We start from the raw sequence: 26,337 nt of genomic DNA, 5'->3' as shown, positions 1-26,337 counted from the left end.
AAGTGTTTGTGGGGCCAAGCTTTGCAGAATACCATTGGAAGGAGTTGTAAAACTTGCAGAATATAGGTCAGCTTTTATTTTTTATATTTTCAAAACCCCACCAGTGTGGGGCATTGTCTTATTATTATTATTAGTTCAGCTACAGCTTGTTTTGATTTCCACATAAAACACTAGATCATCCCATGAGATGAGATGGATAAGCAGGGAAGCAGGTGGGTTCCTTAGCTTTGTTCCAGTGCTGCAGAATAGGGTCTGTGGGATGGATACAGGGTGCAAATGGTCGGGGTGTCCAACAGGATCAGGCACTGTGCCGTGGAGACTCCCCTGGATAACTCAGGGTGAAGTTAACACAGTGGAGTTTCTTTGAGACTTGATGGCCCCTGTCACTGAAATAGTTTCATTTTTATTTGCAAATGGAACTTTAGAGTATATGAGATTCATCAAGACAAAAAGCTGGGAGGATTGGTGTGTTCCCCACACCTAATATTTTGGCTGCTGGGAACTGCAGGAGAGAAGTGAGTGCTACTGAGAGCCAGAATAGGAATTCTCAGTGGACTTGGGTTATTGCTCAAGCCCTTTAGTTCCTTGGGTTTATATTTCAAAATTATTCACATACTCAGATATATTGTGGCTGTACTTTATGCAAGGTAAGGCCAGAGCTTTGTACACACTCTAATGCAGTTCAGCTACAAGTTACATTCCTTTGCTGTTTGGGGATCCAGGAAATGTGCACCAAAATGAGAGCATGTACCTGGCTGTTCCCTGTGTGCAGGACTGCAGCTGTTTGGGGAGGTAGGGGCAGGTTGCTGGGGCAGGGCTGTTCAGTGAGCTGGGATGCTGGATGGTGCTGGATCCGTGCTGTGTTCCACTGAGATGGGATGCCAGATGCACCAGACCCGTTTCAGACAGATGCCCCAAAATCTGAATTCTGCTCCACAGTGATTGCTTCTATCATATCCCTGAGGTGCCAGCAGGCAGCTGCCCAGCTCACAAGAGCCATGGCTTTAGAGACTGTTCTGTTCCCTCCCCACACCATCACATGCAGCTCAGACTGTTCCTTGTGTGGATTCAGCACCTGCTCCATGATCCAGCTGTGCTGCTCTGTGTTTAAGTTGCCATTGATGATACAGCTGTTGGGCATTTGTTTGCTTCCCAGTGCTCCCACAATGACTCAAAATTTCATCTATTTAGTCTGGCCTGTATAGTTTTCATTTCCCAGCTAGTTGCTTTCTGAAGGCAACTCTTTAGAGTAAGATTAGTCAGGATAAACAAAAGTTGAGCAGGTTTCCTTCTTTTTATTTTGGGTTTTTTTGTTTTATTTTGGGGGGAAGAGGGTTGGGGTTTTTTTTGGGATTTTTTTTCTTTTGCAAGTGGCTCTTTGCAAGATTTTTCTTGACAAGGGAAACTTCACTGCTCATTTTTTTAAAGCTCTTCTCCTCTCAGACTCTGAACCAGCTCTTATTATTTCAGAGCTTAGAAGCCACAGCTGGCCACGAGGGGACAGGAACATCAAGGAGCTTTGTACAGACATTTGTACACTTGTGTAATATGTAATAGGCCTTTTCACACTTCTGTTGAGCTTTTTACCTGTAACCTTTACTATGTTGTAAATTAAATGCAGATTTTGCCAGGTTGGAGAGTGTAGTGTGTTCATTCCAGTGTGCACTGGTACAGCTGAGCCTGCGTGTCGTGCTGTGGCTCATGGGAGGATCCTGCCATGGCAAAGTTCCCTTCTCCCTGCAGGTCTTGTCCTTGGGCTGCCTCAGGCTGCAGCTCCTAAAGCTGCCCCAGCTGTGACCTGCTCTGCTGCCTCATGCTGCACTTCTGTACACAAGTGACACCTAACAGTGGATTTTGAACAGTGGTTGCTTTTGTTTTGAGTCGAGTTTTATCTGGTTCTGGCACAATTCTCTTTGTAAGTTTACTCCAGAGCCCAGCTCTGCTGCTCCCATTGCTCCGCCTGCTCCTTCAACAGAGCGAGGCCTTGGGAAGGCTGAGGCACCGTCCCCTGCCACAGGCTCTGCAGCCTGCCCTGGCCTCTCTGGGCTGTCACCCTGCCCCACCTCGCTTTGCTGTGGAACAAAGCCACCACAACAAGACTTCCAGAGTCACCAGCTGTGCAGACTTGCCAAAGTGTGTGCCAAAATAAGAAATGCTGGCAGCAGCCTCTGGAACATGTGGCAGCTCCCTGCCCTCACCCCTTGCCAGTTCATGCATGTCCATAGGGAGACTTGGTCTTCATCTGACTTGTGAGGCTGCCCCAGCAGTCCTGGCAGAGGGGAGACCCTCCTTGTTGCAGTCAATAAGGCTTTCAAAAGCATTACTCTTCACACATCAAGCTTCTCTAGAAAATTTCAAATCACACAGCTTTTAGTAAACATTGCCAATTTTGTCCTGTTTTCCAAGCAAATTCTCAATGCCAAAATCACCAATTCACATGTAGTGTAGTGTGATCTCATGCCCTCCTTTTCTCTTGCTGTTGGCCATCACAGCACTCGCTGAGGACTGAGAAATCCTACGAACACGCAGAAAACCAAAAGCCAAACACTGCTGGCAGCAGAGGCAGAGCTGTTGGTTTTCACACACTCATCATACTTCATAAAATCGACTTCCCTGATGGCACACAGGTGATCCACACGGCATTCCTGCTGGCAGGGCTCCAGGTCATACCTGGCAGAGTTAAACTCATAGTAGAGCTGCAAGTAGTGGGGGTCCCTGGAGAGCCTCTGCAGCACCGTCTGCATGGAGTGTGCAGAGCCATCAGGGACCTGGAAGGCTTCTGTCAGCCTGTACTCTTCTTCCCACTCTGGGAACTCTTCCTGCCATGCTGAGGCCATCTTGTTGGCATGAGTAAGGTTCAAGTAGTAAGTCACCATATCCTGAGGGAGAGAAAACAGAATTGGGGAGACACCGGGACAAGATGGCTCTGGAGTGAGACACTGGGTCAGGTTTGGCCCCCACTGCAGCAGCCCCTACCCCAAGGGCCCAGCTGGCCTTGACGGGGCTTCCTACCCAGATGGGCACCTCCAGAACCCACCCCAAATGGAGCTGTTTCCTAAGGAGTGAAGGTGTGGCTTTGCTCTGCTTGACTTTGACCTCCAAACATCAGAAGCTTTGAGCCTAGCCTGCTTCAGACATGAATCAGTTACTATCAACAGTACCCAGCAGCAGAAGCAAGGGCTTACACGAGTGTTACCGAGCAGTTTCCTTCCCAGCTGTGAACAAACTGAAGAATCAAGTTTTTCACAGCTTCTGTTCTCTGTCTCTTTGCCCTTTTTCTCTCTGCTTCACTGACTCCCCAGCCTTGCACAGAGTAGTTTAGCATTCACTTCTATGCTATAAACATGTAAACAGAGCAACTGTAGAGAGCTTCATCCACTACAAAGGAGGACATAACCACCCATCCTCCACCTCTTGGCAAACAGATGCTGTCCCTACAATTCATCCTCAATTTAGATCCACTCCAAATGCATCATTTTAGCAAGTAGAGGGACACAATTTTTCAGATGGTTTAAAGGTTTTGAAGGGGGTCTGACAAGTTTGTTATTACTCAAAGAGTAGTTCTGTGACCCATATTATCCGGGGAGCAAAGCAAGTGTCAAATTAAACTTACTAAGACATGAAGAACACCACAAAAACTGTCTGACCCTGCCTAGGGAAACTCATCCCAGCAGGATGCACTGGCTGCCAGGGCCATGCTTTGACTCACTGATACTCTGACTAAATCTTTGTGCCAGACACGAGGCTGAAATATCCTCTCCCACACAGCCACTCAGCTTCTGTGGACTGAGAAATCCTGAAAGGCCTCTTCTGACTACAGGGGGAATTAAAGTTGTTTCAGAGCTGCAGTGTGGTGCACACAGGATTCCCTACCAAGACCTGCAGGGTGTCCTGATCATAGCTGACCACCCGAATCGCAGGGTTGTTGGCTCCATTGCTCACTCCAGGTAATGTTGTTTTCCAGGGAGTCACTCCAGGGGCCAGGAACATGACATTGATTGGAGTACCTTCACAGAAATGCAAAGCCAACTGTGACTGGAGACCACGGCTTGTCCCACACCCTGTCCCCATCACAGTGAGCCCCTGGAGCAGATTGCACTGCCAACAGCACCTTTGTCACCAGCTCCCAGTACCACCACACACACAGAGATTAACACGTGGAACCATGCTGGGGACTGAGCACAGGGAATGGGCTCTCCAATGCTGGCAAAGCCTCTTGCAGTGAGGGTGGCCAGGGAACCACACTCGACAAAGATGTTCGCCCAGAGCACCCCACACACACACAGAGATTCAGCATTGCTCCCTCAGCAATGCCCAAACCCCTCAAGAGGGAGCAGGCAAGAAGCTGCCAAGCATTAAGGCAAAATAATATTTGAGGGTGAATAGGAAGGAGGGCAGGAGCTACAGACTGGGGGTAGAGATGAGAACCACTGTTGCCTCTTGTTGCCCAAAGCATGTCAGATGCTTTTGCTGGCTTCTTAGCCGCTTTTAGCCAACAGCCACTAAAAGCCCTGATGGACAGTGATTGTGAGAGCTGTCACACAGGTGCTCGGGTGACCAGAACAGGTACCTGTGGGGCTGTAGAACATGCGAAAGCTGTCGGTGTGATGGTGCCCAAAGAACTGGGCAGCAATCACATTGTGGTGCTTCTGCACAATGCCCAGGTACCGCTCGTTAAAGCCCCTCCTGAACCAGGGCTTGCCCCGTTTCTTCTCGAAGAAGCCAGGGGGGACATGTCCCACAATGTAGACCTACAGAAGCAAGAGCTGCCCTGAGCACAAAGCCCACACCACCCATGGAGCACCAGCCAGCTGCAGCTGCACCCAGAGGGAGCAGAGCAGGAAGAGCTTCCAGGCTGGGGAGAAGCTTTATTTTTTCAGTCTTTTTAATACCATTTCATCTGCTCTAGAGGCGTTGGTCAGTGTTTCTTCCAGCCACTGGAACTGCCCCCCAGGATCCTCCTCACCAGCTGTCTCATCATTCTGGTCATAGTACAGGTTGGTGTTGAGGACAACCATCCGTCCCCTCATCCCTGGGCCAGGCAGCTTCTCACTGTAGAAAGCTCCTTAAAAATGAAACCAACAGAGGAAGAGCTGTAGATCAGCTCACATGGGTGGCTGTGAGCCCAGATCCCATTGTTTCCACCTCTCTCTGTTCTTCTTAGCAACAGCCACAGCAGGGTCACTGCTTGGGACGGTGCCCTGACCACTCCAGGATGTGGATTTGGAGTGAGTCTTTCCTGTGTGTCTCCCCAAGTGAAGGGAGACCTGAATGGGTACAATGGACAGCACCAGGAGCTGGGCAGCTCTGGAGAGCCCCAGCACTGCCTGCACCAGCTGCCACCTTTAAAGATATTTTTCCTCCCTTTGCAGGTCACCACTGCATTCTTTCCAGTAACTTGATAATGGCAGAAGAGACTAAAGTATAAAATAATTTCTCTTCTTGCAAGCAGAGTTCCAAGACAGAAATCAGCATTAAATTGGAGCCTACCTCTGCAAATTTTCTATGAATACTGCTGCTCTGAGCATAGAAACAAGGAAAATCGTTCATGGTATTCTCCTACCCCTCCTCATATCCCCAGCATGCTCTAAACACAAGCCAGTGGTGCCAGACCTGCTCTGAAGAGAGGAAGAGAGGCATCACTCAGCCAGGACTGCCACAGCTCTGCTGTTTGTTTGTAGATCCTGTGCTCCTTCCCAGGAAACTGATTCTTGGGGTGGAAGTCATGATTGCCCATCGCTGCGTAGACCTTGGTACCTGGAGACAGAGCCAAGGAGGGGCAGGAGGTCAGTGGTGCAGAGCTCCTCCAAGCTCCCCGAGGCACTCCCAGCCTTGGGAACAGAGCTTTGCCAAGGCAGCCATCCTCTGCCCCGGGCTGACACTGCCCAGGGCACCACATGGCTCGGACCCGCCCCTGGGACAAGCCACCCAGAGCCAAGTGACTGAGCTGTCACCAGCAGTAATGCTCCTTGCCCCCTGCTGACACAGGTTATGTCTGAGAGTTTCCTGCAGCCTTTTTTGCCTTCATTACTAACAACAGAAACCCTTCCTTTCCCCTCTCCTGAGTAAGCTAACCTGAAACATGAGTGTGCATCAATGCTGTATGGCACAGCAGAATTGAGGCCACCAAACAAGTCCCACTGACCACAGCCCTTTCCCTGTCTCACTTCTGTCATTTCTCCATCCTGGTTAACCTTTCCCATGAGCTTCTATGCTCCTCTTCCCTTCTCATCTCCTCAAATCCTACCTGGAAATGTCTCTTTTATCAGAGAAGTCAGATTTGCTATTATGTGCAGAACCTTTTCTTCTCCGAGCTCCTCATTGGGGACATGGGGAGTGTCATCTCTAGAAAAAGAGAAGCAGCACAGTCACTGTCTGGGACTAACAGGGTCTGTGCTTACAGCAATGAGCAGGGCACAGAACTTGCCAACTCCTCTCTGTGCCTCCTAGAAGAGAAAGTTTAAGCTTTTAGGTGCAGAAGTCAGTGCTATATTGACTGGCCAAGACAATGAGGGAGTTTCAAGAAATTGCTCACAGGGAAAATGAGCTCCACTCTAAACTTGCCAGAGTCAAGGAGTGCTCAGACAACACTCTCAGGGATGCACAGGGTGGGATTGCTGGGGTGTCTGTGCAGGGCCAGAAGTTGGAATCCATGATTCCTGTGGGTCCCTTCCAGCTCAGGCTGTTCTGTGATTCCAGGATTCGCTTTACCTTAAAACTCCTGTGCAGAAGGGCGTGAAGGGGAGGCTCCCTTCTCCTAGGCAGCACTAAAGCTGACTGGAAACACTGCAAGGGTCAGCACTTTGCAATCTGAGGGCATTTGATCTGCAATAATGAGGCAGAGCTGTTTGCACAGCTGTGATCACCATGAAACAAGGAAATGCCTCTAGTAATGCAGCAATCTAGGGCTGCTCCATGTCTGTGTCTGTACAGCATTTGTAGATGATGCTGGACTGTCCACAAGCCCACTGGAGAGAAAGAACATTCAAAATCATGTCAGAGGGCTGGGGAAAATTGCTTGAGGGAAAAAGAATACTCAACATAAGGTCACAAGAACCAATAACTACATCTAAGTAAGAACAGGCATCTTCAGGGACAGAAAATGAAAACATGAGATAGGTGACAGCCCTGCAAACTGGAACTGGAGATTACAGCAAGTTGAGACTGCACTATCAGAAGAAGGCTATCTACACAGTCACTATGCAAAACAAAACTTTTACCATCTGCAAATGCTATTGGGGCCTCCCAGAGGACAGGGGACCCACCCCTGGAACCCATACTAGGAGAGAAACATCCTCCACTGGGGAGGTTCCTCTGACTCCTGAAGCAGAACTGTCCCTTCAGGTCTCCCAGCCGCCTCGCAACCAGAAGAAACGCTACAAGCTGGTTTACAGTACTCTCCTCCCGCAGCTGCTTCCCCTGGGCATTCCAGGTGCTACGACTCACTGTGGGATCGGACAGGATGCACAAAGGACGGACAGCGTTTTGTCACCTCACTGCCACGAGCGTCTCGCCAGCGTCGAGCGCCCTCGCTGGGGTTGTGCTTTCCTCCAAGCCCTTGTTTCGCATTACAAGGCACGCTCTCCCTTTCAAAGCGGGGACCGCGTAAAGAGCCCCGACACACCACGGGCTCCGTGCGGGCTCCGCCGCCCCTGTCCCGCCCAGCCCCGGGGTCCCTCAGGCGGGCCCGGCCCCTCTCACCCGGTCCAGACCACGAAGTCCGGCGCGGCCAGGCGGCGCCGCATGGCGCGGGCGGCCGAGCGGAGCAGCCTCCAGGGCGCATCGCACAGGTAGCTGCCCCACGGCCCGGCGGGCCCGGCCCGACCGCCGCCCGAGGGGCACGGCCGTCCCGCTGCCGCCGCCGCCTCGTACCCGGGGTCCCAGTGCAGGTCCGTGAGGTGCCAGAACCTCCCGGAGCCGCCGACCGCACCGGGCAGAGCCACGGCCAGTAGGTACGGCAAGGGCAGCAACAGGAGCTCGCGCGTGGGCTGCATGGCAGAGACCGCCGCGGGCACCGGGGTCGGCCGGCACCACAATCCCGCCCTCACCAAAATCCCGCCTTCACCGGGACCCGGCCGGCACCACAATCCCGCCCTCACCGGGACCCGGCCGGCAGTACAATCCCGCCCTCACAGGGCCCCGGCCGGCACCACAATCCCGCCCTCACAGGGCCCCGCCCCCTCATCCGTGCCAGGCCGGGCAGCGCCCGTTCTCAAAATGGCGGCGGCGGCGGCGGCTTCCCCGCGCTCTCCTCCTATTGGACAGAGCCGGAAGGCGGAGGGATGCGATTGGCTGCCGGCCGGCAGAGCGGCGCTCCCGGATTGGGGGGCAGGCGGCGGCGCGCGGGGCCCGGCGCGCGGGCGGGCGGCGGCGGCGGTCCGGAGCGCAGCCATGTGGAGCGGGCACGGTGCGGGGCCGGGCACGGTGCGGGGCCGGGCGGGGCGCGGGGCCGGGCGACCCTCCAGGGGACACCCCCTCCGAGGGCCCCGCTTCCCGTGATGGCGGCAGCGCTGGGAAAGGGGACCGTGTCCCCGCCGCCGCGTCACGTTCCCTCTTTCTCCCCCCGTAGGGAACTTCGATGGCGGCTACGGCAGCATGGGCGGCGCGGGGCTCCCGGGCGGCTACACGCAGTCCCCGGGCGGGTTCGGGTCGCCCGCCGGAGGCCAGGCGGAGAAGAAGCAGGTAGGCCGGGCGGGGCCGGCGGGACGGGGCCCGGGGCCGGGACCGGCTCTGACGGCCCCTCCGCCGCTCGCAGCGGAGCCGCTCGCAGAACATCGTGCCCTGCACCGTGTCGCAGCTGCTGGCGGCCGAGCAGGTCGACGAGACCTTCCGGATCTGCGACGTGGAGATCTCGCAGGTGGGTGCCGGGGCGGTGGCGGCCGCCAGCAGCCGTGGCCGGCCGAGTGACCGACCCTTCCCTCCCCCGCCGCAGGTCACTCGTGGCCGGCCCGAGTGACCGACCCTTCCTTCCCCCGCCGCAGGTCACCGTGGTGGGCATCGTCCGGCACGCGGAGAAGGCGCCCACCAACATCCTCTACAAAGTGGACGACATGACGGCAGCCCCGATGGACGTCCGGCAGTGGGTTGATACTGATGTAAGCTTTGGATTTGCTAGGAACAGGCTTCTTGAGCAGCTCTGGGGAGCAGTGGGTGGACAAAAGCTGTAGAATTATACAGTATCTCGGATCATTGATGAACACCAACTCCCTACTTCTCACAGAGCTTTTTGAACCCAAAAGGTGTGGCTTTTCTGGAAAGTATTTTAGGGATAACGTGTCCCTGAAATCAAAGGGAGGTCCTGCTGCAGCAGAGATCACTGGCGGTGTATATGACTGTGCCTGTTTAGTATAGCTGAGTTCACTTGAACAGTTTTGGGAGGGTAACCAGGCAGATGTTCAGTCTTACTGCAAGTTTAGCATGACATAGGAATGCACGTTGTTTGTGCTTGCTTGAGATGAGCCTTCCTTGCTAAGTTGCTTCTTGTGACTGTTGAGAAATGGAAACAGGAAACAGCAAACCTGTTTTTCCCTGTCTGTTAGGAGGCAGGAGGTGAGAATGTTGTGGTACCTCCAGGAACTTACGTTAAAGTGGCTGGTCACCTTCGGTCCTTCCAGGTAAGAGTGTATGTGTACCTGTGTGTGAATCTTGTAGCACTCCATGTGGCACAAATATTCAAATAACGGTGTATGTGCATTTAGGGAAGGTGCAGATAATTCCCAGCTGCTTAGAAAGAGGAGTCACTGTCTCCATTGTCTTTCAAAATCACATCTCTCCCCCACTGCTTTCTTGCTTACTCCCAGTAGGATGGGGGGAATCAGAAGGGTCAAAGTAAAAAAACCCATGAGTTCAGATAAAAGCAGTTTAATAAGTAAAACAAGGAATTCATTCCATGCTTCCCATGGGCAGGCAGGTGTGCATCTTCCTCCTTCTTTCACCAGTTTTTTAACTGAGCATGACACTGGCTGGTCTCTCCCGTGGGGCAGTGGAGGTACCAGCTGTTTCCCTCACAGCTCCTTGTCCCCTCCCAGCCTAATACTGGTAGAGTTGTGTGAGAAGCAGGAAAGCCCTTGGCTCTTTGCAAGGGTTGGTGAGTAATGACTAAAACATCCCTGTGTCACCAACAATGTTTCCAGCACAAGTCCAACACCAGCCCATGTTACTAGCCCAAACCAGCACAAGAGGTGTGTCAGAACATTTTGGATGACCTACATACAGAGAAGGTCTTTCCCCACTGCTGTCCCACCCTCCTGGAGGAAATGGCTGGGTTGGCTGTTAGGCATTGTCATGTTGCTGTGCTGTAAATTGTTTTCTTTGTTTTGTGTTTGTTTTTTTCCTCTGAAAGAATAAGAAGAGCTTGGTAGCATTTAAGATCATGCCTCTGGAAAATATGAATGAGTTCACCACACACATACTGGAAATTGTCAATGCACATATGATCCTCAGAAAAAATCTTATGGTACGTACAAAGACCCTGATTTTATTGTGGCCCTTCCTGGGTGACTGGTGATCTCCCAAAGAGGGACCTTTCACTGGGAAAATTCCTTCATTTTGGGGCTGGAAAGCTTAAAGCTGAGCAACGCTGAAGGTGTAACAGGAGTCCTGGCTTCCTTGGAGAGAGATTGCAATCCACTTCCATAAGAAGCTATTTTTACTTACTGGCTTAGAAATAACAGTGAGTCTTTAACACTGCAGGCTTGGGCAGCCTGGGTAACCACAGCACTTTTGTTCTCCTAATTCCAGTCAGCATCAAGAGGGCCACAGTCATTTTCCTCCACTGGGATAAGTGACATGGGGGGCTACGGAGGAGGTGGCAGCCTGCCAGTGAACGGGCTCACGGCGCACCAGAGCCAGGTGGGTGCCAGCAGCTCTTCTGGGAGCACAGCAGTGGCAGCAGAGGCTGCTCCAGTGTGATCTAGTGTGGTTCTTGCTCATCCAGGTGCTGAACTTGATCAAAAGCTGCCATGTCCCAGAGGGAATGAGTCTACAGGACTTGAAGTTCCAGCTCCACAGTATGAGTATGTCAACAATCAAGTAAGTGTGTAGAAATGAAGGATGCTATGGAAATCCAGGCAGTCCTTCCAGAGGCAGAGAACAGTGGACAAGTCCAGACACTCACCTGTGAGTCAGGGTGGGTAATTCAGGTGGTCCCAGCAGCACAGGAGCCAGAGCTGTTGAAAGATTCACTGCCCTGAATGAGCTGTTGCCAGTTGCTTTGCTCCTTGTTTTCAAAACAAGCCTTTTATCAGTTCAGTGGCAACGTACTGCAGTGCCTCAGTAGCATTTCTCCTGTTCAAAGACTACCTTGTTCTCTGCACACTGATAAAAATCTAGGAATAGTCTCTCCTATTCTACTTCACTGTCTCTTACAACATCTTCTTGAGACTTAAAAAAGTAGTCATTAGCTTCCATGACCTTTGTATGTGTGGATGCCAGCCTGGTCAGGGAGAGAGAAATGGCAATTGTTTTTCTCACAGTGGCTTGTGAGAATTTTTAGAGAGCCATAGGAATGTGATAACTTGTTGGTCTAAACAATATTCAAGTAGTGTTTTTCCACCTTGCTTTTCTGTTCTTCTCAAGGACAGTGTGTGAGAAAGATGTTTTTATTAATTAGCCAGTCAAATAGAATGTGTCATATGGGTCTATTTAAGCCGAAGTTTCCCTTTCATTAAGGCTTTCTTTTATTCCTTTTCACACGGTGTCCTCATCTGTTGTGTCATTCTTGGGCCAAGGGTGACATGTATGTTCTGTTCCCTCTGGAGCAGAGTGGTGGTTGCTGCCTATGAAGTGCAGAGTGGTGACTTAAGCAGAGCCTGAGCTTCAGGGGGAGCACACTGCCATAGCTTTGGAGAAATTTCCTGTGTCACACCACCCACGGCACAGACACCAAGAGCTTCCCTTGGCAGAGGGAACTGTGGGGATATGGGGTCTGTAATGGGAGTCACTTGGCAGAAAGGTGGTGACTTACTTCCCTTTGCTAACTAATTGCTAAGTAGTTACCAGCTGTGGGGTTTTTCTTCAAGGCAAGCTGTGGAATTCCTCAGCAGCGAGGGACACATCTACTCCACGGTGGATGATGATCACTATAAGTCGACAGATGCCGAGTAAAGTTCCTTCTGTGTGATTTTAGTTCCAAGCAAATGTTTATCCATGTTTCAAGATACCTTGCTGAGCTCTTTGACATGGAGGATGACGTTTGCTCTTTGTGGGAAGTTTTGGTTATTCAGTGAATGCCAACTCCTTGGAATTCAAGGATGAGCAGAACGTGTGATTCTGTAATTGGACCTGATTCTGTGCTGTGACCATGTGACTGCAAGCATGGACAGACATGGGAAAACTGAACTCCTCAAAGCTTGAGAGCTTTCACTTTGTTTTGTCTCCTTAGAGAGTGCCTGTTAGAAAGAAGAGCCTCATTATCATTTGTCCTTTATTTTTAGAGCTGTTTCTCCTAACTCAGCTTCTGTTCCATTTTCTTCACAAAGTGGATAGCTAAGAGTAATCTTCCACTAATGTACAGCAATCATGAGAAGATGTTTTTATTGTTTAGTTTGTGCACTTAAATCTATATTTGTACTACAGCTGATCTTGTTAACTAGAGCTTTTGAACTTTTCCAATAAAATGTTAACTTGAGGCACTTTGCATCATATTTGACTCTAGAGGCCTATCTGCCTTGAAGAAAATTGCTTGACAAAACCTGGGGATAAAAGCATAGCTCATACTTTCAGTTCACCTATTCTTAGTTTTTCCTTAGCTTTTTACTTTGAAGCTTCAAACTGAAGTGAATGTCTGGCCAATAAGAAATTAAATAATTGTACTACTGAAGAAAACAATGTGTATCAGTGTTCCAGATAGGGCCAGAACTATTTCTGCCACCAAAACAGATTCCCCAGGGAAGGGGTCATGGCCCCAAGGCTGCCAGAGCTCAAGAATTGTTTGGCAACACAGTCGGGCTCAGGCTGGGATTGTTGGGCCAGGAGTTGGACTCGGGGATCTCTGTGTGTCTGCTCCAGCTCAGAACATGCTACCCTGTTTCATAAGACATGCATGCTGCACTTTTAGCTGAAGCTGAAATTAATTACACCATGTGAAACAAGATTTTATTATCTAAACCATTTTTTAAGCTTAACAGAAAAACAATTAGGATATAGGTTGATAGTGGTGGTGGATTGAGATGGAGAAAAAGGCAGGACTGATGCTCCAGCCTGGCCTACCCTGGCTGCCCCAGGAGCACAGCCCCGGTGTCCCAGCCCGCCCTGACCCTCCGTGGCGGGGCCAGAGCGAGCGAAGGAGCCGTGAACCGGGCGGAGCAGCCGCAGGCAGGGAAGAGCAGTGTCCGAGCAGCGCTCCCATTCCGAGCGCCCCCGCACCTCCACCCCGCTTCCCGCCGGGCCAGACCTCGCTCGGGCCGGGCGGCTCAGGACGGCGTGGGCAGGGCTGGGGAGGAACACGCGAGTCCGGGGCTGCAGGGCTCGGGGAGCAGCAGCACCGCTGCGGGGGACGCGCGGGGCTGCGGCCGGGGGGAGCGGGCCGGGGCGGTGCTGCTGCCCGGGAAGGGGCCGGGGCGGCGGGAGCGGGGCCGGGACGGGCGGGGCGGGCGGGCACACGGCTCGGGGCGGGCACACGGCTCCGGGCGGGCGGGGCGGGCACACGGCCCCGGGCGGGCACACGGCCCCGGGCGGGCACACGGCTCGGGGCGGGCGGGGCGGGCACACGGCTCGGGGCGGGCGGGGCGGGCACACGGCCCCGGGGCGGGCCCTGTCCGGGAGTGGGTCCGGCTCCTGCCGGCGCCGCCACCGCCGGTTCCGGGCCCGGCCGTGGGGCTCCGATGTCTCCGCGATCCGCCCCGCCGCGGTTCGGGCGGCTGCAGCTGGCGCTGGCGGCGGCGGGCACGGCGGCGGCGACCCTGGACCTGTGCATGGACGGCTGGGTGGCGGCGGAGTACGCGCGGCGCGGCCACCCCGGCTGGGCCGCGCTGTCGCTGTCGGTGCTCGCCGCCGCCTCCGCCGCCGCCCAGGCCTGCAGCTGGCTGTGGCTGCGCTCCGACCCGCCCGCCCTGCGCCCCGCCGTGCCCGTGCTGCTGCTGGCCGCCCTCCACCTGCTACAGCTCGGCTTCTTCTTCAGGTACGGCAGCCCCGCACCGAGCTCCCCGCGCGTCCCCGGGCATCCTCCGGTACCCGAGGGTGGGTCCCTGTGCCCCCGGTGCCCGAGGGTGGGTCCCTGTGCCCCCAGCCTTTCCCCTGGTACCCGAGGATGGATCCCTGTGCTCCCGGGTACCCGAGGGTGGGTCCCTGTGCCCCCGGGTGCCCGAGGGTGGATCCCTGTGTCCCTGTGCCCCCAGCCTCCACCCTGGTACCCGAGGGTAGGTCCCTGTGCCCCCAGCCTTTCCCCTGGTACCCGAGGATGGATCCCTGTGCCCCCGGTGCCCGAGGGTGGGTCCCTGTGTCCCTGTGCCCCCAGCCTCCCCCCGGGTGCCCGAGGGTGGGTCCCTGTGTCCCCGGTGCCCGAGGGTGGGTCCCTGTGCCCCCGTCCTCTCTCCGGGTGCCCGAGGGTGGGTCCCTGTGTCCCCGGTGCCCGAGGGTGGGTCCCTGTGTCCCTTGCCCCCAGCCTCCACCCTGGTACCCGAGGGTGGGTCCCTGTGTCCCTGTGCCCCCAGCCTCCCCCCGGTACCCGAGGATGGATCCCTGTGCCCCCGGTGCCCGAGGGTGGGTCCCTGTGTCCCTTGCCCCCAGCCTCCCCCCGGTGCCCGAGGGTGGATCCCTGTGTCCCTTGCCCCCAGCCTCCCCCCGGTACCCGAGGGTGGGTCCCTGTGTCCCTGTGCCCCCAGCCTCCCCCCGGGTGCCCGAGGATGGATCCCTGTGCTCCCGGGTACCCGAGGGTGGGTCCCTGTGTCCCCGGGTACCCGAGGTTGGGTCCCTGTGTCCCTGTGCCCCCAGCCTCCCCCCTGGTACCCTAGGGTGGGTCCCTGTGTCCCTGTGCCCCCAGCCTCCCCCCGGTGCCCGACCCTCGCCGCTGCCTCTCGGCCCCGCAGCCGGGGATGGCGGTGAGCGGTGCCTCGGTCGGCAGGGCCAGGAGGTCCCACAGAGCCCGGAGCGGGATGAAGAGCGCCGGTGGGAGCGAGGGAAGTTTCCCTCGGGCTCTGCTCTGTCTCCCGGTGCTGTTGCCCTCTGAACAAACGGAGCAGCACCCCGAAACCTCGTCACGGCCTCGGCGCTCCCGGCAGCTGAGGGGAGCAGCGAGGCGGGACCGGGGGAAGGGAATAATCCCGGCAGGTCCGCTGAGATCGATGCTCAGTGTTTTACACTTGCACTTCACCCACAGCTGGGCATCGCGTGGCTGCTGTGGTGTGTGGTTTGGGCAGGGGGAAGGAGAGGTTTGGACACAAATCAGTGGGGTTTGTTGTCCTGTCAGGAGTTCATTGAGCTGTCAGGGCAGCGTGGGGACCAAGGTGTGCGCCTTGCATGGCCCCTCACCACAGCTGTCGCCACACAGGTGCCTCTATGCCCTGAAGGTGGGCTGGAGGGTGTGCTGGGCCAAGGCGGAGGAGGAGGAGGAGCAGAGACACATGGCCTTCCTCTCCCATGACATCAGCATGCTGCGTCTCTTCGAGACCTTCCTGGAGAACACCCCGCAGCTCACGCTGCTCCTCTACATTATCCTGCGGACAAACAAGGCTGAGCTCTCCCAGGGTGAGGGGTCTGGGGCCAAGGGAGTGGGATGCAGGGGGGCAGGCTTGGGTGGGGCAGATCAGAGAGTCTGTCCAGGGGCTGCAGGACCCAGCAAGACACTTGCAGTGTTATTCTGCTCCCATATCACTCCTTCCTTTGACATGTCATGCTATAGGATGGACTCCTGTCCTGCACTCACCTGCCCCAATGGACCGTGCTGGTCCTGGGGTGGGGGGATTGAAGCTGTGGGATCACTGTGGTCATTCTTCTGTGTGCCCCAGGGGAGGCTGAGGGTCAGGTGAGAAATCAGGCACCTTCTGGGGAGTAGGGAGGTGCTGATGATGGTATGGGTGAAGCACAGGCTGCTGAGCAGGGGTTGTGGTGCCCTTCCCAGGGTGGGGAGCAGGTGTCACTGCAGAGGAATGGGGAGCCCAGCAACATGGAAGCCAGCACTCACCTGCCTGTGTGACTGAGGGCTTCCATGCCTGGGAGATGGGCTCTGCAGAGCTGTTCAATCCCAGCATTTCTTCCTCATCTTCTGAGCAAGGCCAGGCACCAGCTTCCTTGTCTTCAGGGAAGGCAGAAGGCCAGGTGCTGATGGTCTGACCCTGACAGAGCTGCTTTGTGAGTTGGGGGGAAACTCATTTTAGCAGTGGCGGGCAGGGAGAGGTTTGAGCCAGGCTGGGCCACCCTTTGATCCCCCCTCAGCATTTTCACCTCTGTGTTTGCAGGCCTGGGCATGGGCACTGCGTTCCTGTGCGTGTCCTGGTCTCTGCTGGACTACCACCAGTGCCTGCGCTCCTTCCTGCAGGACAAGTACGAGCTGAGCCAGGCCTCTTCCGTCGTCTACTTCCTCTGGAACCTCTTCCTCATCTGCCCCCGCATCCTGGCGGTCGCCCTCTTCGCCCTGCTCTGGCCCTACGGTGTGGCTGTCCACTTCGTGCTGGTGTGGCTGGCCATGTTCCTCTGGGTCAGCCTGCAGGGCACGGACTTGATGGAATCCCCTGGCCCCGAGCAGCTTTACCGGGCCATGGTGGCTGTGATCCTCTACTTCAGCTGGTTCAATGTGGCGCAGGGGAGGACGCTGTACCGCAGCATCATCTACCACGGCTTCATCCTGGTGGACAGCACGCTGCTGGCCCTCGCCTGGTTCTGGGGCCGGGCTCCCTCTGAGGAGCACTCGTACCTCCTCCCCGTGGTCTCTGCAGCCCTGCCCTGCTACCTGCTGGGGCTGGGGCTGAGGGTCACCTACTACAAGTGGCTGCACCCCAACGTGCAGGTGCAGCAGGAGGGCGGATACGACGAGGTGGATGCCAACGGAGGGAGTGATGGGGTGGAGTTCCGCTCGTTTTTGGAACCAGACCTTGTCAACAGGCGGATGCAGCGGCTGGCCCAGATCCATTTCTCCTGGTCCCAGCCGGCACAGCGGCACATCCTCAATGGGGCTGCTGCTGTGGAGTCTGCTGTCTGAGAGCAGCTCCTCTAAAGGGACACGACGGGGAGGTGGACTTGTTGGTGTGCCCCTGGTTGTGCCCCCCAGGCTGTTGTTTTGGACAGCTGGAGGGAGCTGCCAGAAACCAGGGGTGATGTGGAAACACTCGATGAGTCCCATGGCACTCAGCATGGCTCTGGCTGTACCCTCAAGGAAAGCCACAGTGCTTGTGGTGAGTCCAGCACATCGTGGCATATGGCTGCACTGCTGTGTCAACTTTTCTTATTATTTATTACTAGCTTTTTCAAAAAAGAAAAATTAAAACAAGAGCACTGGTTTATTTTCTCTGTGCCTCTCCTGTGCCTACTGCTGCCATTGCTGTGCTGGGATATGGGTGGTGGGGCAGGGAGGACTTGTTTCCTCCATGGTTGTGGCTATCTGACCTTCCTGTTTCCAGGCAGGATTTTCCTCCTTGTGTTAGTTTTGGTGTTAAGGTCAAAGCTCACCTGTTATCACTGTGCTCCGAGAGGGCTGGGGAAGGAGGCCTGTGCTGGGAGGAGTGGCTGCAGGGTGGCTCAGGGCTTCCAGCTTATTAGTGGACGCCTCATGCTCCCTTGGCTGCCATTCCCAGCTCCACAGCCTGGGCAGCGCTTCCAAGGCCATGACCAGGCTGGAGTTGGCCACAGCATTTCTCAGCCATTGGTGGCTGTTGGTGTGGTCAGTGTGGTCAGAGTGGGGTCAGTGCTGTGCCAGCTCCCACCACTCCCCAGGTGGAGCTGCCTCCACCCAGCTCAGTGCCCAAACCCAGCCAGGCCCCAGAGCAGCCCCTGCCCTTTGCTGTTGCCCAGCTGGCAGCTGTGGCACATCCTGGCTGCCCACAGCACTGACCTTTGGCTCCTTCCCTCCATCTCCATCACTTTCCTCCCAGCAGCCCATCCCAGCAGGAAACTTCCATACCAGGGAAGGCTTTTGGATGCAGCTGGAGTATGAAGCTCAGCCCTGCTCAAGGCCAGCAGCAGAGGGTGGGAGAGGGGAATTATGTTGTGCAAAAGCAAATGGGAAGGGAACATTTTGTGCAGGAAGCACCATGTGCCTCCCCTGGGCACCTCAGCAGGGCCCAGGAGGAGGTGCCTGCTCCACTGGCTCCCCAGGAGCATGGGGGCTCTGGTGGCTGCACTGTGACCTGTGGCACCCTGAGTGCTCCTGGTGCTGGCTCGGGCTGTCACAGGGGCAGGGACTGACACGGGGGCAGAGAACAGGCTGAAGCACTGACTATAGAAAATAAAGACTTTATTATTTTTTTCCAGTTCACAGGACAGATCCCACTACAGACCATGAACAGGCAAAGGCCCCACAGCCAGCAGCACCTGAGATCACCCCTCGTAGCAGGGCAAAAGAGGTGCTGTGGGCTCCAGGGGTCCTGCTGCTTCCCACCAGTGCCAGCACAGGCATCTCCCCAAGGGCTCTTGGAGGCAACAAATATTAGTGGATCAGGTGGTTTTTAAAGCCTCTCTGGCTGTGTTGAAGCTGAAGGGGAAGCCAGCAACACCCAGGTGAGCTCAGGTGCTCTAGTCCTGCAGGCTGACTGTCCTTCAGGTGTTCAGGTTTGCTCTCCCATTACCCCTGACCTGACTGTAGCTGAACTGGTGACAGAGACAGGAGAAAATCAATGCTCGGATAGAGATGCTGTTCTTGCCTCAAAAGAGACAGGAAAAGGCTTAAATTCAGCCAGTAGAGGAAAAAATAAAATAGCCAGGTCACCCCTTTATTAACAAACACAGAAATGTACCATCAACCTCCTGTTACAAAAGTACTTTACATACATTCAAGGAAACATCATATAAATACCAGTATGAAATGTCAGTGGCTGCGAGTTCCACACTCAGCTAAAATTTTACCAACACCTTAAAATTTCCTTAAAACATTTGAAGTAAACAAACACAAAGCACAGCCAGCTGCCAGGCAGCTCAGGTCCAGGCCTGCAGGTCCAGCACCTGCTGCCAGTGCCTGGGCAAACCCAGCCCCCCTCCAGCACGGCTCTGCTCAGCTGCTTCCCATGGGAGCAAAGCACTCGGGCTGCTCGGCCGTGCCGGTGGTGCGAGGTTAAGGCACAGGTTTTAATCCCAAATTCAGCCAGCTGGAGTACAAGATAGGCTCCCAACAGGCTGCTGCACAGGCTGGGACAGCTCCCCAGCCTGCCCACAGACCTTTGGGTGGGCTGAGGGAGGTTCAGCATCAGCACAGACTCTTCTGTGACTACAGCTGAGTCCTGATCCTCTGGTGACGTTTCCAACCCTGGGAGCACTGAGGCTGCTCCTCACCACAGCTCTGGCACTTCACAGGGACCCCAGAGGAACTGGACTCTATGGACCCAGCAGTAAGGGAGCTGCAGCTGCCTCAGAACAGGTGAACACACCTTGGCTGTCCATTTGGTGTAGACAGAGAACATCCCTGGGTCCTGCTCCCCTTTCCAAATCCACTGCTGAGCACTCCCAGCACAGCCTGTTTGCCCCCCAGGCTCTGCTGCTCCCTTTCCCTCTGCTGAGCTGCCTGGTGACACCCACAGCAGACTCAGATTTTCCTCATGGGATGAGCAGCTCCCACCCAGCATGTTCCTGCTGCAGAGCTCCTGGGGAAATGCACAACCCCAGTGCCCACCTGGGATCAGAGCACAAGGCTAACACCTGGCAAGGAGCTGAATAGAAAGATTACTCCTGACTCCAGTGACCACCCTGGAGAAGGAGAATCACCTTTGATTCCAATTTAATTAATCTTAAAAAAAACCCCAAAACAATCAAATCCAAAGGGAAACTGGAGCTGGTACATGAAATAGACCTCCCAGGTCCAGTCCCTGAGCACGAGGTATCCAAACCCCTGGCTCTAGGCACCTTCTGCCCACGGTCTCTGGAGCTGGCCCAGGAACAGATGTCCCCAGGGCACAGCAGAGCCTGTGCAAAGCTGGCCCAGCAGCTCCCCCTGCACTGATGGAAGTTAACCCTCAGTAATTAAAGCCATGAAAGGAATGCAGCAAACACATCCCTTCCCATATGGGCACAGCAAATGGGTCAGTGTCCTCCCTGCAGTGACAGACTTTCAGCCCAGTCTCCCGATGGCTGATGTGGGGCTGATGACCACGATCTGGAGGGGTCTGGGTGCAGCCACAGGTCTGGCTCTTGCAGGAGCAGCAGGTTCTAGGGCACAGCACACACCTGTCCTCAGGGCACCTGCTGATCTGGTGCCATCATCAGGTGGTACATAGGGGAGACCACCAAACACAGCCTGAGCTGGCACAAAACCAGCCCTGTGCCAGCCCCAGTCCCAGCTGGCTGTTCCTGGCCAGGGGAGCTGCAGGGCACTGACTCCAGCCTCTACTCTGAGACAGTTGCAGAAAAATCAGCATCACCATCCCTCCCAAGTGCTCCATGCTGCCAAGTCACAGTGTCTTAGAAAATTAAGTCCCTCTTCACAAGGCATTTGTTTGTCAGTATGTAGTTAGGCTAATGCAAAGAATATAAGAAAATTGAATCTGATTCTACTAAAAGGAACTTAAAAATAGGGTCAGGAACACAGAGGTGAAGGTTATACCATAGCCAGAGCCTTCTCTGCAACATTCATGAGGATTTAGGAATTAGATTATTCCTAGTTTAGGTGAGGACTCAGTTCACATCTGAGCAGTCTGCACCAGTCTGCTGTACCTGATGTTCACAGGCAATTTCATCTTCCTTTGCAGGGAAAATCTGTGGGATCTACAGTCCAGACCAAAGCTGGAATCCAGTGACCTCCTGCTGGCTAAAAGGGCTTCTGCACACATTGACTAGAAGCCACTGGGATCAACTCAGAACACCAATAATTGCCTCTACAAGGAACCACATATCCCAGAAACATTCCCTTAACCTTTATATTTTCCAGTAATCCCACACTGAGGAAATAACATAAGGACATTGTAATAAATTAACTGTTTTGAACACCCAGGGAAGGAGGACACATTTTACAGCAATAGAGGTATTTTTGACATTTTCATTAATATTTCCTATGAAAAAAACCATAGCTCTTCGGCTTTGCAAAACAAGGGAGGTTTAAGCTCTGCCATCAGCGTTTTCCTATAAAAATAAAATTTTTGTATTCACTTGGGTTCTACAACTAAGCTGAATAGAAAGAAGAAGGCTCTTACACATAAATCTGCTGTTTTATGGCCCCTCCCTCTGGAGGCAGCTGCCAGAGGCATTCAGCTGGCTCTGTAAGTCCCTTCTGCAGACAAGCTCTAGCTCTGCTGAGTCTAGGGCTTCTTCACAGCACACCTCTGGACTTGGCAGGGCCTGTGCTCCCGAGGAACAACCTGCTGTCATATTCCATTGTACAGTTTGCATTAGGTATGTTTTCTTCATCAAGCTGAAAGGGGAGTCTCCAAACACGTGAGATTTCTGTGCCCCCCAGTAATGGAGAGGGCTGGCGGGAGCTGCAGTCACATCTTTGCTCCAACTTCTTACAGGAAGTCCAACTCAAGGGCTTGGTGAAGGGACACGAGGTCGGCGTGATTTGTGATCCTCCAGAATGGCATGTTGTGCTGTAAAGAGAGAGGACAGCCAGGTTTATGCAGGGATTTTCAGCTGAGGTGGAGCTGGGCTGTGCAATGTGGTGGTTCTGAGCACACCACTCTCAGGACACACCTCAGCCATGTGCACATCTGTATGTGGAGCCCATCTTATGTGCCCAGCTGTGTGTGACAGCCAGCAGCACTGACTGTCAGCTGCTCACGATGGAAACCTTGGCTGTGAGGTGCTGCTGCACCCAGGAATGCCTGTCCTGGACTGACAGCTCTGGCACATGCCAGAATGTGAGAAGCCTCCCAAGTCAAAGTCCTGACAGTCATCTTTGCGCTTCACTACTAATTAGCACAACTGATCAACCCATCCAGGCCTGTCCAAATCAAACTCTTTGCTCCTTGTTCGTAATCCAGCCTAATGGCAGGCGCTGTATTATTCCTGAGCCCTGACTCCTGCACACTCCTGAGAACTGCAATATCCTGATAGTCACAGGCTATGATCAGCATACAGAACCAAAGAATCATCAAGGGTGGAAGGGACTTCGAAGATCACCGAGTCCAACCTTTTAATATGCTACATCCAACATGCTACACTACAACACTGCTGACAGGGACAGTGACATATGCAATCCTAAACAACAGTAAAAGAGAAACTTTAAACATCCAGGAGCCAGAAAACTGCTCATCTTAACAAAATGGAAGATCTCTTGCATCAAAGGCAAACTTTGCTCCTGACTGCCCTGGCCTGAATAATTCAGCCTTGGAAGAAGAGTCCTTGTAGGGAAAGCCTGGCAGCAAGTTCCCTTTGCATTGCCCCAGCTCTGCAGTCAGACCTGCAGGGAAGTTGTGCTCCAGGAGGGTTTGGATGGATGGAGACGAGAGATCTCTGAAGGCTGCTCTTAGAATATCTGGTTTATTAGAGAGGGTGGAAGGCCTTGCTTGGAGTCACCAGACGTGACCCGTGGCAGGCCCTAGGGAGTGGGTGCAGGGAGAGGCAAGGGGTAGAGGGAGATAAGAGAGGATCCCAAGAGGATGTTCCAGGAGAGGGGCAGTTCCAAGAGGGTGGAGGTTCCAAGAGGGCATCTGGCTTCTCAGAGAACCCTTATCAGGGGGCTTCAAGGTGGGCTGGAACAAGACTTGGGCCAATGGGGTCACAGACTCCTGATGCTTCAGGGGAGGGTTACAGGTGTGGGATGACCCAAACATTCTGGGGAGTGAGATAGAACATTCCATTTGACCTTTGGATCTATCTGTAGGTAAGGGCATTGTTCAACCAGAAGCGGGGATTGTCCTCATCCTGGCTGTACTATTGTAAATCTTTTGCCAGGCAATCATATTATTCATCCTCCCCAGCACAGACCCACCTGCTTGGCTGCGACCTCCTCGTCACGCCCATCTCCGATCACCACGTAGGTGACCTTCTTCCCAAACCGTGACACGATCCTCTCGAAGCAGCTCTCTTTACCTGCCAAAGACATCCCCTGTAAGGAGCCTTGGGCACAGAAAAATAAAGGCTGAACAGGCCTCTTCCTCCCAGTACAGAAACACTTCTTGTCTTACTGGGCAGAGTTCAGCTCCCGAGGCCAGAAGCATTGACCAGGTGGACCACAGCAGGGAACTGCTCAGCTGCAGAAATGGCATTTCCCCATGCAGAGATCACAGCTAATCCTCAGCAGATGGCACAATGCCATCTTGGCACAATCCCTTACCTATTTTTGTAGCACTATAAATATTTTCAATGGGAAACACCTCGCCCAATCCATACAGAAGAACTTTGGCAAGAGCTGGCATCAGTTGGGTGGTTGTGATCAGGATGTTCTCACAGTTTTTTCTGAAAGAAGAAAAACATTTTTAAAAGCACATCTACAGGCAGTGGTGCCAGGACTGCTCTGGGCAGTCTGATCAGCTTCCCCAGGTGCCATGTGCTTTGCTATCCTGCTTTCAGGAGGCATTTTAGGACAAGGTTTTGCAATTTTTGCATGTTTGCTTCTGGCAGGATTCCCTGTCAGAAAAACCATTTGGTGAGCATGCAGACCTTGCTATCTACAGGTGCTGCAGCAGAGAAATAGGTGAAGTACTTGCACTCAGTCACTTCACAGCAGTGTGACACAGGCAGTGCCCAGCACAGCGCTGCACCCCAGAGCCAGAAAGGGCTGAGAAAGCCTCACATGCACTTCCAGGTTCCATACCTGGACTGGATGAGCAGCAGGGATTTTAATGCAGTTTCCAGCCAGGAATCTGTCAGCACTTCTATGTCAGTCCTCAGTCGCTGCAGAGCTTCTCTCTTCTGTGGGCTAAGCAGGCCTGCAAGGTGAGGAACGTGTTTGCCTGGCAAGTCTGGCACGGGGAGGGCTGTCCCCCAGTGCACCAGCTGCCTGCTCTGCAATAAGCAATAAATAACACAACTGAAGGCCTCTGGCAGCTGGACTGTCTGTCAAAGCAATGAAAGAAACCAGCTCCCAGTGACATGAATGAGCCCAGACATCCATGCAGGAGTCTGACCGTGGGGAACTGGGCAGAGACTTATCTGCAATTATTTCAAAGCATTTCTCAGGATACAGGCAAAGGCATTTTCTTGTACAAGCAGTAGCAGGGGTCCAAGGCCACAGAGCAGGGGAAGGAACTCCTACAGTCACCCTCTCTGACTTTCTGCTTTCCAAGGAGCCTTTCCACTTTAAGCCCTTTTACTTTTTTTTTTTAGATACCCCCCCCTTCTTTTATTCCTATGCTTGTAATTGCTTTTAGATATAATTTTCTTCAAGCCTCCAGTTTTGAATTAAAAGCAGACAGAAGTGGAGCCCATTTCTGCTCCTGACAGTAAACACAGCAAGAAAGGAGCACATGGAGTCCGCACATCTCTCCAATTTCCATCCATGACGTTTGAGCCCCCCTCACTTCAGCTTTCTGCTACACCAGTCCTCTGCACTGAGGCCACAGAGGGACACACAGCAGGCTGCCCTGATAGCTGCTTCATCATGTAGCTTTCCACAGGTCATGAAAAACTTTGCATCCAGATTTCCCAAAAGCAAAATACAAAATCATGGTCTCACCCCCCCCTACAAAAAAACAGGTAACTGCAACACACTGAACTGCAGACCTGTACTGGCAGATTTTTAAAGCTGAACTCTGTAGATTGAACACCTGGCTTTTAGAAAATATGTAAAAAAAAAAAATATTTATCAAGGTTTTTGTGTAGGCAAAGGGTACCCAAGCCCACAACTAACCAGGCCAAGTCACCCTACCAGGTGAAGCTGCTCCAGCAATGGGGATGGCAATGCCAAGATTCAGACTTAACAGAAAATTCATCTCCATTTGCTCACTATGGTTTGCATGATTATGACTGCTTTGGAGTTGAAAGGGAGGCAAAACTAGAAGGCTTTAAGTGACTTTGTGGAGAGAGAGCAGAGAAGTCATATCAAACTGTGGGCCTGACAGCTCAGGGGTGACCACTGTATTTCTTGATAATGGCATGACCAAAGAGAGACTTTGTGGAGACATGAATGAGACCTCCTGAGCATTCAGGCCACTGCTGAGCAGAGTGCCAGGCAACCTTCCATACCAAATCAGCAAAGGGATATTATTGGCACCAAAACCTTTGCCTCTAGGACTGAATGCCCATCCTTATCTCCACGACAAATCACAGCCTGCCCTGGCACACTGTTCAGTTTGGAAGACGTACCCTCTTAGATTCCATGGAAATTTGACCCCAATTAGCACTAGGAGAATGCTTTACTTCTCATGTCCACACATCAGGAAAGCCAAAGCTCTGAGTCTGGCCCCACAAGCTGTGTTCAGTGCTCAGCCCTCAGTGCAGGTGACCACTCACCTCCAACATTCGTTTTGTACTTGTTGTAGATCTCGCGTACCCTGCGGTAGCGGAAGGCCAATTTCCTCATCCAGTCCACGCCCTGCACGCCCACCGAGGAGCTGTGGTTTGCATTGCTGCCCGAGCCACTGAACCCATCCGTGGAGAAGTTGTAGTTGCTGTTCCAGGAAAGCAGATGTGTTAGGTGTGCCACAGCAGCAGAACCACTGCAGCATCTCTGGCGGGGCAGCGCTGGCAGCAGCTGGAGAACACCTCAGAGAGGAGCTGCACAAGCACCTTGGCACCTGGAGAGCAGAGCCTGGCTCCTGTGGGAATGCTGACATCCAGCTACAGCTGCTGCTGGCCTGAACTACTGCACTGATACAACTCCTTTCACACCCTCTGATAGTAAAAGGGTTTTAAAATCATGAGGATTTAGGGTTAAAAGGAAAATTAAGCTTAGTAGGCCCTGAAAAAAAATAAATACCCTAGGTACATGGAGGTCTTGTACCTTGCTAGAACTGCACCTGTGTAGTTAGTACATGATAAATGATAAAACTGCTAGATGTGATGATTGTTTAGTAATTAAATATAATTACTGTTTAATTGTAAGAATAATCATGAGAAACTGTGGTCAGGGGCCTAAAAAGATTCCGAGAAACTCATGGTTGAATAAAGTCAATGTATACAATAGAACAATATAAATTTAATAATTAATATGTAAGTTATATAACGATAGAATAGAAAATATGCTCAGCTCGAAAGCCATGTCAGAGTCAGATTTGGGTCTGTACCCCTGATTCCCAGAGCTCTCAATAAAAACACCTGCATATAATTGTATCCCATTATTATGTGTGTTCCTGAATACTAACACCTCCACTACAAAACCTTCCT

The 26,337-nt window shown here is 53.4% G+C and overlaps 4 protein-coding genes across 5 annotated transcripts in view; 2 read left to right on the top strand and 2 right to left on the bottom strand.

The window, feature by feature from the left end:
• Positions 1-1,275: 1,275 nt before the first annotated feature.
• On the bottom strand, positions 1,276-8,032 carry SMPDL3B (sphingomyelin phosphodiesterase acid like 3B). Its single transcript, XM_021554768.3, has 7 exons — positions 7,702-8,032; positions 6,248-6,345; positions 5,614-5,757; positions 4,893-5,065; positions 4,571-4,751; positions 3,874-4,007; positions 1,276-2,879 (listed from the first exon to the last, which is right to left on the bottom strand). Exons 1-7 carry the CDS (start codon positions 7,992-7,994, stop codon positions 2,487-2,489), a joined length of 1,416 nt encoding a protein of 471 aa, XP_021410443.2. The 5' UTR covers positions 7,995-8,032; the 3' UTR covers positions 1,276-2,486.
• Positions 8,033-8,347: 315 nt separating this feature from the next.
• Positions 8,348-12,632, top strand: RPA2 (replication protein A2). Its single transcript, XM_021554767.3, has 9 exons — positions 8,348-8,407; positions 8,570-8,682; positions 8,756-8,857; positions 8,982-9,095; positions 9,540-9,614; positions 10,343-10,456; positions 10,741-10,851; positions 10,937-11,031; positions 12,021-12,632. The coding sequence occupies exons 1-9, from the start codon at positions 8,392-8,394 to the stop codon at positions 12,103-12,105; spliced, it is 825 nt and encodes a 274-aa protein (XP_021410442.1). The 5' UTR covers positions 8,348-8,391; the 3' UTR covers positions 12,106-12,632.
• Positions 12,633-13,823: 1,191 nt separating this feature from the next.
• Positions 13,824-17,440, top strand: XKR8 (XK related 8). The gene is made up of 3 exons (XM_021554838.3): positions 13,824-14,119; positions 15,488-15,684; positions 16,395-17,440. The coding sequence occupies exons 1-3, from the start codon at positions 13,824-13,826 to the stop codon at positions 17,132-17,134; spliced, it is 1,233 nt and encodes a 410-aa protein (XP_021410513.2). The 3' UTR covers positions 17,135-17,440.
• Positions 17,441-18,368: 928 nt separating this feature from the next.
• The window catches only part of EYA3 (EYA transcriptional coactivator and phosphatase 3), a 45,217-nt gene continuing 37,248 nt past the window's right edge, over positions 18,369-26,337 (bottom strand). For both annotated transcript variants that reach the window (XM_021554881.2, XM_077788474.1), the window contains 5 exons: positions 25,465-25,622; positions 23,828-23,942; positions 23,348-23,469; positions 23,003-23,103; positions 18,369-21,659 (listed from right to left, as the gene is read on the bottom strand). In XM_021554881.2, the coding sequence (XP_021410556.2) occupies positions 21,579-21,659; positions 23,003-23,103; positions 23,348-23,469; positions 23,828-23,942; positions 25,465-25,622 (577 nt within the window). In that variant the 3' untranslated portion in view covers positions 18,369-21,578. The remainder of the gene's footprint in view (positions 21,660-23,002; positions 23,104-23,347; positions 23,470-23,827; positions 23,943-25,464; positions 25,623-26,337) is intronic.

This window comes from Lonchura striata, chromosome 26 (assembly GCF_046129695.1).
Source record: "Lonchura striata isolate bLonStr1 chromosome 26, bLonStr1.mat, whole genome shotgun sequence".
Classification (NCBI taxonomy): domain Eukaryota; kingdom Metazoa; phylum Chordata; class Aves; order Passeriformes; family Estrildidae; genus Lonchura; species Lonchura striata.
This window is presented reverse-complemented; position numbering and strand designations above follow the sequence as displayed.